The 11,497-nt window shown below is 39.1% G+C and overlaps 1 protein-coding gene across 1 annotated transcript in view; it reads left to right on the top strand.

The window, feature by feature from the left end:
• The first annotated feature begins 563 nt into the window (after nucleotides 1-563).
• The window catches only part of LOC106566587 (zinc finger protein 704), a 115,854-nt gene continuing 104,920 nt past the window's right edge, over nucleotides 564-11,497 (top strand). The window contains 1 exon segment of the mRNA XM_014134727.2: nucleotides 564-1,097. Coding sequence (XP_013990202.2) covers nucleotides 807-1,097 — 291 coding nt within the window. The 5' untranslated portion in view covers nucleotides 564-806.

Below are 11,497 nucleotides of genomic sequence, written 5' to 3'. Positions count from 1 at the left end.
TATATGATTATCTTGCTGCAAGATAAATGCAATTGTTACATTATAATAACGTTGTAATAAAACTGCAACAATGTAGCAGCTTCAAGTCGGGAAACAATGTTGCAGGACTAACCGAATATTCAGCAGCATTCGTTGTAACCACGACCACTATAGTTCCGAAAACACTGATAAAACGGCATAGGCAAACTGATATGGTTAAAAACATGGCATGGTGAAAATGGTAGTTGCACAAACGTATCAATTTATTAATGTTGTGCTTTGGAATATTCTGTAGCTTGAAGAAGTTAGGCTAAATGCATAGGCTACACTCTGCACAGACATAGGCCTCCTGCTTCGACTTTAGCGAAGCACACAGTAAATCTAGGGCTAGGCTGGCTACTTGTTGTTTTCATTTCTCCCTTTTCACCGGCCGGCCGGCAAACTGGAGCGACACACCCCCACAATCTGCACAGAAAAAAAGTGAGTGACACATTCCAAACTACCCATTGGCTTCTGGCTTGCGATGGCAGCGGACCAATAGCAGTGAATTGAAGGCGGTGCCTTGTGAATCTCGCCTGGCTGCACGCGCAGGGGAGTGGGGGCGTGGCATTTTTTTGAGGAAAAAAAGCTAAACAATCTTTAATATTTCAAATTGACTGTGTCGGCTTTTTAAGTTGTCTCGGCTGGTGGAGAAGTCCATACCTTAGAATAGTGGTAACACACGGGGATCCACTCAAGACAGGCCTGAATGTATTTTCTTCCAAATTTCTGGACGAAAAGGTATAGAAAGCGGGTAATCTTTCTTTAGTCACCACTCCGGTCAGACGATGAATTCTAAACGTTTGCTTGACATGTCTCCGGCTGAAATACTGGTCGGGGGCGCTTCGAAACAAGCCGGTATTGACCAGCATGCAGAGGGTTCCAAGGGAAGCGAAATGAGTGTCACCACTACTGACAGCGGTGTCATTCTGGCGTGCGGGAGCGGGCCCGCATCAGGAGCAGTTTTCTGCACATTCGTGCTAGACGATGGCACTTTGAGAGAATGTACAAACCAGGACATTATCCTCAATGGGAATGACCTGTCGTCAGGGAAAGAAAAATACGCGCACCGGAAAATAGTAGGTGCTATTACACTGTCATATCCATTGCATGCTAGATTAAAAGCAAATGTGTAATGTGTTATTCATCTCCCCCCTATTCAATTATGCATCAATCGAGTTTTCACATTAGACATTTTTTTCTCCTAAAAGCCTACTGTTGCGTGCACGGGGAAACAAACTACAGAACCAGCCGCTCTGACTTTACTAATGACATGAATCGGTTACTTTTTAAAGTGAAAATATAGGTCAGGCAGGCTATACGACTAACCCAAGTTAATTATACCCGAAATGCAACTAGTATGTATGACGAATATAATCTGTTAAAATGGCGGCTCATTGCATGTTCAAAGTTTAAAGGAAAAAGGGCTGGGACTCCAAACTAATTTCCCCTCCCCCATAGCGACCGCTTTGCCTGCCAGAATTTCAGCATGGAGGCATCGAGACCAATGATTCAGATAATATACACTAGATGACTGATTGGGGGCGCTGTGTTGAATCCGTCTATTCACTCCCTCACATTTCAGTCGTTTAGCAGATGATCTTAACCAGAGCGACTTACAATAGAGTGCATACATTTTCATACCCCACCATTGCAACAAATATTTTGGAAGCTATAGAATTGCATTTATTAATATCTACATTACTTTTTTGCCATATTTATTATATTACAGAAGCCTTATGTATATTTGAAAAATATATAAAAACATTTTCCTTAAAGTATAATTTTTAGATCTTACAAATGTTACTGCCCCACTACAAAAAAAACTTAAATACCTGTAATTTTCATCTTGAAAAGTTTAATTGAAATACTGTAGAATTGCATTAAATCTTATGGAGGACTGCTCCTACTGGGGAATGCCAATATGGCCGACCGGTGGCTTCAAAGCCTCTTAATGTCCAACATATAGCATTAGCAATCCATGGTTTATATCATTGACCAAGACCCTGCTTTGAAGGGAAGAAAAACTATCTTCAAGTGTTGCTTGAAATTATATATATATTTTTTTAAACAACAATGCATGTCAGATATATTGTATTGTCTCAAGACATTCACACACCCACATATAGATATTAGAGAGTGGACAATGTCCTACCATGAATATCTAGGGGATGTCATATGCCTAAACGTTTTTGAGAAACCTTCATTTTTGTTTAGCCATCCTACATGCTATCACTTTGTTTGGTATTATAGCCTATTGTCAAAGTGTTGTCAGATGGCGATGTGTGAGCGGGAGGATTACAGAGGGTTAATGTGCTCCGTGAAGGGATTGTTCAACGGAATTACAAAATAACATATTGGTTTCCTTACCCTGTAAGCAGTCTATTGACAAGATATGACAGCAATCCATGCTTTGGTTTAGTTTCCCTAGCACTGTTTCCACATGCTAAAATTTTTTGCGTTTGTGGCACAAATCCCATTCAAGTCATGGGAATTTTTCTTGTTACATTTTTGAGCTTCACGATCAATTTAAGATACTTTTAGATGATTTGGAAATGATTAGGTCAGTCAAATTACCGGCGGTCACTGTTATAATCATTTCATAAAAGCATTTCACTGTAGGTGAAATTGCCACGGGGGATTGGGGGACATGTAAGTCCCAATATTAACCTCTATGGGCTAGGTGGGACGCTTGCGCTTGCGTCCCACCTACTCAACAGCGCGATATTCAAATACCTTACAAATGCTATTACTTCAATTTCTCAAACATATGACTATTTTACACCATTTTAAAGACAAGACTCTCGTTAATCTAACCACACTGTCCGATTTCAAAAAGGCTTTACAACGAAAGCAAAACATTAGATTATGTCAGCAGAGTACCCAGCCAGAAATAATCAGACACCCATTTTTCAAGCTAGCATATAATGTCACAAAAACCAAAACCACAGCTAAATGCAGCACTAACCTTTGATGATCTTCATCAGATGACACTCCTAGGACATTATGTTATACAATACATGCATGTTTTGTTCAATCAAGTTCATATTTATATCAAAAACCAGCTTTTTACATTAGCATGTGACTAGCATTCCCACCGAACACTTCCGGTGAATTTACTAAATTACTCACGATAAACGTTCACAAAAAACATAACAATTATTTTAAGAATTATAGATACAGAACTCCTTTATGCAATCGCTATGTCCGATTTTAAAATAGCTTTTCGGTGAAAGCACATTTTGCAATATTCTGAGTAGATAGCCCGGCCATCACAGGCTAGCTATTTTGACACCCACCAAGTTTGGCCCTCACCAAACTCAGATTTACTATAAGAAAAATTGGATTACCTTTGCTGTTCTTTGTCAGAATGCACTCCCAGGACTTCTACTTCAATAACAAATGTTGGTTTGGTTCCAAATAATCCACAGTTATATCCAAATAGCGGCGTTTTGTTCGTGCGTTCAAGACACTATCCGAAGGGTAAAGAAGGGTGACCCGCCCGGCGCGTTTCGTGACAAAAAATAAAAAAATATTCCATTACCGTACTTCGAAGCATGCCAAATGCTGTTTAAAATCATAATAATAATATTCCGACCGGGAGTCGTTGTTTTCGTTCAAAGACTGAAAATGTAAACATTGTGGAGTCTCGTGCACGAGCGCCCCAGTCTCATTGTTCTCAGATCGACCACTATCCAAATGCGCTACTGTTTTTCAGCCATGGCCTGCAAAGTCATCATTCACCGTTCTGGCGCCTTCTGAGAGCCTATGGGAGTGTTAGAAAATGTCACGTTATGCCAGAGATCCCCTGTTTTGGATAGAGATGATCAAGAAGGCCAAGAAATAGTCAGAGAGAGCGCTTCCTGTTTGGAATCTTCTCAGGTTTTGGCCTGCCAAATGAGTTCTGTTATACTCACATATATTTCGTCCCACCTACGTAACAGCCAGTGGAATCCTGTGGCGCGTTATTCAAATACCTTAGAAATGCTATTACTTCAATTTCTCAAACATATGACTATTTTACACCATTTTAAAGACAAGACTCTCGTTAATCTAACCACACTGTCCGATTTCAAAAAGGCTTTACAACGAAAGCAAAACATTAGATTATGTCAGCAGAGTACCCAGCCAGAAATAATCAGACACCCATTTTTCAAGCTAGCATATAATGTCACATAAACCCAAACCACAGCTAAATGCAGCACTAACCTTTGATGATCTTCATCAGATGACACACCTAGGACATTATGTTATACAATACATGCATGTTTTGTTCAATCAAGTTTATATTTATATCAAAAACCAGCTTTTTACATTAGCATGTGACGTTCAGAACTAGCATACCCCCCGCAAACTTCCGGTGAATTTACTAAATTACTCACGATAAATGTTCACAAAAAAACATAACAATTATTTTAGGAATTATGGATACAGAACTCCTCTATGCACTCGCTATGTCCGATTTTAAAATAGCTTTTCGGGGGAAAGCACATTTTGCAATATTCTAAGTAGATAGCCCGGCATCACAGGGCTAGCTATTTAGACACCCACCAAGTTTAGCCCTCACCAAAGTCAGATTTACTATAAGAAAAATGTTATTACCTTTGCTGTTCTTCGTCAGAATGCACTCCCAGGACTTCTACTTCAATAACAAATGTTGGTTTGGTTCAAAATAATCCATAGTTATGTTCAAATATCCTCTGTTTTGTTCGTGCGTTCAAGACACTATCCGAAGTATAAAGAAGGGTGACGCGCACGACGCGTTTCGTGACAAAAAATGTCTAAATATTCCATTACCGTACTTCGAAGAAGGTCAACCGCTGTTTAAAATCAATTTTTATGCAATTTTTCTCGTAAAAAAAGCGATAATATTCCGACCGGGAAAGCGTGTTTACGTTCAAAGAGAGAGAAAATAAAAACATGGCATCTCCTCGTGCACGAGCCTCAGTCTGATGGTCCTCTGATCGACCACTATCCAAAGGCGCTAAAGTGTTTCAGCCAGCGGCTGGAATTACATCATTCAGCTTTTTCCCGGGTTCTGAGAGCCTATGAAACTTAGGATCTTTGCTGTAACGTGACACTTCCTACGGCTCGTAGGAAGTGTCACGTTACAGCAAAGATCCTAAGTTTTCAATAAACAGAGCCAAGAAGCCCAAGGAATGGTCAGAGAGGGCACTTCCTGTACAGAATCTTCTCAGGTTTTTGCCTGCCATATGAGTTCTGTTATACTCACAGACACCATTCAAACAGTTTTAGAAACTTTAGGGTGTTTTCTATCCAAAGCCAATAATTATATGCATATTCTAGTTACTGGGCAGGAGTAGTAACCAGATTAAATCGGGTACGTTTTTTATCCGGCCGTGCAAATACTGCCCCCTATCCCCAACAGGGTAAGCAATGGCAAAAATGTGTAGAATTGTAGGAAATTAGCTTTAACAGTCGTTAGGACACGAAAAACTGTCCAACTCCTCATCCTCAATTTTCCAACAGAAATGGGGTGTGCCTTCAGTGGTTCATCGACGTGTCATTCTGGTCATGCACGACGCAACCAACATAGGTAGTTCATTAGCTAAGCTAGAGCATTAAGCACAGTATAATTAATTACACTAACTACGTTTCCATCCACAGTTTTAATGCGAGTAAAGTCATACCGTATAAAAAAAATCACGACAGCTGTGATGGAAACAGGTAGTTTCGATAGGTAGTACAATTTTCGAGATGCTGACAGATAATTTATTAGTTCAACATGGTGGGATCTTGTTGTGTCGGTAAAATTGTTGGAAAGGCCTTTATGCGCAACTATTTATATAATAATCATGATATCAAAGTAAACTTGGAGTCATGCGATGGTATGGATTGTGGTCCTCCCAATATCACTCGGGAAACCATGCAGTTTATTAGGCTACAGATTAAATAAGTTATGATGAACTTCACAGTCTTATTTTGGTGGCATGATGATCGATGCTTGACTGCCGTTTGACAAATAAAAATGTTCTCACTGCTATCCATAATAACCTCATCATGGAGATTAGCCTACCAGCACAGCTTCTCGCACTGTATCTGCAAGCTTTTGGTTAGAATGCACGTGCCAAGACTAGAGTAAGCACATTTGCTATTTTTAACGAAACAGTTGTTGTTGCAAAACTATCGGTAGAGTTGAAAATGTGTTGGAAACACATTGAACTTGAGATTTTTATTAGGTACATGAAAACTAAAGCGGATAAGTATATATATATTTTTTTATCTGCGAACAAGTCCATTAGGTGGAAACACACCACTAGTGGGAAAATGTGCATATTTTCTTTATGCACATTTTTGAATATTCACATGAAAATCTGTTGCCAATTGGATGGAAACCTAGTTAATGAGTGAAATAGTATTCCTTCCAAAAAATAGTAAATAAATATGTTAAAAACAGCTTTTCTGTGTTGTAATAGATGTGGTAAAGAGGTCAATGGAACGCAGACCATGGGGGATAGAAGAAGGATGCTGGATTGGCGCACAGTCAACAAATCTGATCTAACAAAGATGATATTCGTCAAAACCGTCATGATTGATGCATTGTAACAGGCCCACAATGTGGTTACCAAAGTCCGATTGAAATACATTTGGCTGTTTTCACTGCATAACATTTAGAAGTAGTCCATTTTCAGGTTTAGAAGAAGTGACTGGACTGCTAAATGCTAACTCCCATTCGTATATCTGGTAGCATAGCTAGCATAGAGAAATCGGTGGTGGGTCAAAGTCATTTGTAATGAAGTTGATTGGTGATGACATGAACATGTATTGGATGACATGAACATGCTTACATTCATACAAGCAATATACCGATTTTTACCCCACCATATTGTGAAATAGTGCAAATGATCTTTCCTCTCTACCCAATGGCAAAATGTGTAGAATTCTAGGAAATTAGCTTTAAAACTTCACATTTTTATCTCTGCCCCATGTCAAAATGTGTTGAAATGCAGAAAGTTAGCTGTTTTCCCCAAAATATATTTCTTGGGTGGTTTTACTGTAATAGATGGGAACCCTTTATATGTCTCAACTCCTCAAATTGCGCAAAGAGCAGACCCTATTAAAACTGGAGTATCAAGGAACATTGATTCTGGAAAATTAATGCTCAGTTTCTGTCGCGCACGGGTACCACTAGAAGCATTTTAGCCACAGACTGTTATGCTAGCTGTCTAGTCTGTGTTTTATAAATGTGCAATGAGCATAAAAAAATATTATGTAAGGAATTAACAACTCGTTCTCATTCTGATAAATAAGGTAGGCCACTTGATTTCAACATCTGAACAAAGTGGACAAGCTAGCATACTGTTGGAGACGGTCAGAAGGGTGTGTTCATAACAAGTCAACTGTTCTAACTTGTTAGCTAGCAAATAGATCCAAGTTGGCTAGACTTTAATTATAAAGATTAGCTGGCTACTGACTAGCACGTGGGCTTGTGCTTGAGAGATTGTTTATGAGACCTGTGTTAATTTTATATAATGCCTGATTTTTGGTCATTATTAGTGAATGCTACAAGAAGTTGGTCATAAGTATTGAATGCTACAAGAAGTTGGTCATTATTAGTGAATGCTACAAGAAGTTGGTCATTATTAGTGAATGCTACAAGAAGTTGGTCATTATTAGTGAATGCTACAAGAAGTTGGTCATTATTAGTGAATGCTACAAGACGGTGATTATTAGTGAATGCTGCAAGATGTTGGTCATTATTAGTGAATGCTACAAGATGGTGATTATTAGTGAATGTTGCAAGAAGTTGGTCATTATTAGTGAATGCTACAAGAAGTTGGTCATTATTAGTGAATGCTACAAGAAGTTGGTCATTATTGGTGAATGCTGCAAGATGTTGGTCATTATTAGTGAATTCTGCAAGATGTTGGTCATTATTAGTGAATGCTACAAGACGGTGATTATTAGTGAATTATGCAAGAAGTTGGTCATTATTAGTGAATGCTACAAGAAGTTGGTCATTATTAGTGAACGCTGCAAGAAGTTGGTCATTATTAGTGAATGCTGCAAGACGTTGGTCATTATTAGTGAATGCTGCAAGAAGTTGGTCATTATTATTGATCGCAACAAGACTGTGATTATTAGTGAATGCTGCAAGAAGTTGGTCATTATTAGTGAATGCTGCAAAAAGTTGGTCATTAGTATTGAATGCTACAAGACCGTGATTATTAGTGAATGTTGCAAGAAGTTGGTCATTATTAGTGAATGCTGCAAGAAGTTGGTCATTATTAGTGAATGCTACAAGACGTTGGTCATTATTAGTGAACGCTGCAAGAAGTTGGTCATTATTAGTGAATGCCAAAAGACGTTGGTCATAATTAGTGAATGCTACAAGACATTGGTCATTATTAGTGAATGCTACAAGACGGTGATTATTAGTGAATGCTGCAAGATGTTGGTCATTATTAGTGAATGCTACAAGACGGTGATTATTAGTGAATGTTGCAAGAAGTTGGTCATTATTAGTGAATGCTACAAGAAGTTGGTCATTATTAGTGAATGCTACAAGACGGTGATTATTAGTGAATGCTGCAAGATGTTGGTCATTATTAGTGAATGCTACAAGATGGTGATTATTAGTGAATGTTGCAAGAAGTTGGTCATTATTAGTGAATGCTACAAGAAGTTGGTCATTATTAGTGAATGCTACAAGAAGTTGGTCATTATTGGTGAATGCTGCAAGATGTTGGTCATTATTAGTGAATTCTGCAAGATGTTGGTCATTATTAGTGAATGCTACAAGACGGTGATTATTAGTGAATTATGCAAGAAGTTGGTCATTATTAGTGAATGCTACAAGAAGTTGGTCATTATTAGTGAACGCTGCAAGAAGTTGGTCATTATTAGTGAATGCTGCAAGACGTTGGTCATTATTAGTGAATGCTGCAAGAAGTTGGTCATTATTATTGATCGCAACAAGACTGTGATTATTAGTGAATGCTGCAAGAAGTTGGTCATTATTAGTGAATGCTGCAAAAAGTTGGTCATTAGTATTGAATGCTACAAGACCGTGATTATTAGTGAATGTTGCAAGAAGTTGGTCATTATTAGTGAATGCTGCAAGAAGTTGGTCATTATTAGTGAATGCTACAAGACGTTGGTCATTATTAGTGAACGCTGCAAGAAGTTGGTCATTATTAGTGAATGCCAAAAGACGTTGGTCATAATTAGTGAATGCTACAAGACATTGGTCATTATTAGTGAATGCTACAAGACGGTGATTATTAGTGAATGCTGCAAGATGTTGGTCATTATTAGTGAATGCTACAAGACGGTGATTATTAGTGAATGTTGCAAGAAGTTGGTCATTATTAGTGAATGCTACAAGAAGTTGGTCATTATTAGTGAATGCTACAAGAAGTTGGTCATTATTGGTGAATGCTGCAAGATGTTGGTCATTATTAGTGAATGCTGCAAGAAGTTGGTCATTATTAGTGAATGCGACAAGACGGTGATTATTAGTGAATGTTGCAAGAAGTTGGTCATTATTAGTGAATGCTACAAGAAGTTGGTCATTATTAGTGAACGCTGCAAGAAGTTGGTCATTATTAGTGAATGCTGCAAGACGTTGGTCATTATTAGTGAATGCTGCAAGAAGTTGGTCATTATTATTGATCGCAACAAGACTGTGATTATTAGTGAATGCTGCAAGAAGTTGGTCATTATTAGTGAATGCTGCAAAAAGTTGGTCATTAGTATTGAATGCTACAAGACCGTGATTATTAGTGAATGTTGCAAGAAGTTGGTCATTATTAGTGAATGCTGCAAGAAGTTGGTCATTATTAGTGAATGCTACAAGACGTTGGTCATTATTAGTGAACGCTGCAAGAAGTTGGTCATTATTAGTGAATGCCAAAAGACGTTGGTCATAATTAGTGAATGCTACAAGACATTGGTCATTATTAGTGAATGCTACAAGATGTTGGTCATTATTAGTGAATGCTGCAAGAAGTTGGCCATTATTAGTGAATGCTGCAAGAAGTTGGTCATTATCAGTGAATGCTGCAAGAAGTTGGTCATTATTAGTGAACGCTACAAGAAGTTGGTCATTATCAGTGAATGCTGCAAGAAGTTGGTCATTATTAGTGAATGTTACAAGAATTTGGTAATTATTAGTGAATGCTACAAGATGTTGGTCATTATGTAATGCCTGCTGCAAGAAGTTGGTAATTATTAGTGAATGCTACAAGAAGCTGGACATTATTAGTGAATGCTACAAGAAGTTGGTCATTATCAGTGAATGCTGCAAGAAGTTGGTCATTATTAGTGAATGCTACAAGAAGTTGGTCATTATTAGTGAACGCTGCAAGAAGTTGGTCAATATTAGTGAATGCTACAAGACGTTGGTCATTATTAGTGAATGCTACAAGAAGTTGGTCATTAATTATACATTTTTGCTCAGAAAACTAGGGGGGCAAAATAAAATCACATGTGGCTGCCAGTTGGGGAACCCTACTTTAAACAATAGGCTATAGATTCTAGTGGTCAGTGCCTCCTAATGGTTGGACATGATTTAGTGTAACTGACACAGCTTCTATTTCTTTGGACACAAAATCTCTAAACAACATCTCTTTCCCAACAATGTAGCCAAAATAAAGAGGTAGATTGGGCCTAAAACTGTCACGACCATTCTCAAAGATGGTGTAGCAGTCGGACGTGTGTTTTGTCTTGTCCCGTCCTGTCCCGTGTAAATATCGTTTTCCTCGCTTTTTTTTCTAGTAAATATTACGTATATATTTTAATCTCACTTCCCATCTACGGACTGAATATACTCTCCTGCAACCCACCTCACCCAATGTGGTACGGATCGGCTATTTTTATACTTTAGAACTGGAACACCCATCAGAAGCTAGCCAGCTAACTAGGTACTAGCTAGTAGTCAGTTAGCCACTGCTAGCGGTCTTCACCGTTAACTCGGACATCAGCCAGCCCCAGCTCGGTCAATACCTGCCAGTCTGCACAGCGCGATATCAACTCAGAGCATATCGGACTGCTTTTTCTCTACCACATCTCCGGATTCCTACCGCAAGCTCTGAACCTTTACACCGGATCATCGCAGCTAGCTAGCTGCAATCCGAGTGGCTACTCCTGGCTAACGTCTCTGTCCTGAAGCAAGCGCCAGTTAGCCTTGAGCTAGCCTCGAGCTAGGCCCATCTCCCGGCTTGCCAAAGAGGTCCACCAGCTAATTCTTGGGCTACAATACCTCTTTTGCTAATTGGCCTGGACACTTTACTGCCGACACAGAGCCCCGCCGATCCATCACGACTGGTCTGCCGACGTAATCGCCCGTGGTGGTTCCAACAGGCTCTTCCGTTGCGACATCGCCAAAGGCCCATCTGCTAGCCCTGGCCCGCTAGTTGTCTGAATCGCTGTGTCTCCAGCTCGCCTAGCATAGTAGCAACTACTGAATCGTCTCCCTGACTCACCTATTGCTACTCATTGGACCCTATGATCACTC

Source organism: Salmo salar, chromosome ssa13, assembly GCF_905237065.1.
Source record: "Salmo salar chromosome ssa13, Ssal_v3.1, whole genome shotgun sequence".
NCBI classification, from domain to species: domain Eukaryota; kingdom Metazoa; phylum Chordata; class Actinopteri; order Salmoniformes; family Salmonidae; genus Salmo; species Salmo salar.
Note: the sequence above shows the minus strand (reverse complement) of the source record. Positions and strands in the feature narration are given on the sequence as shown.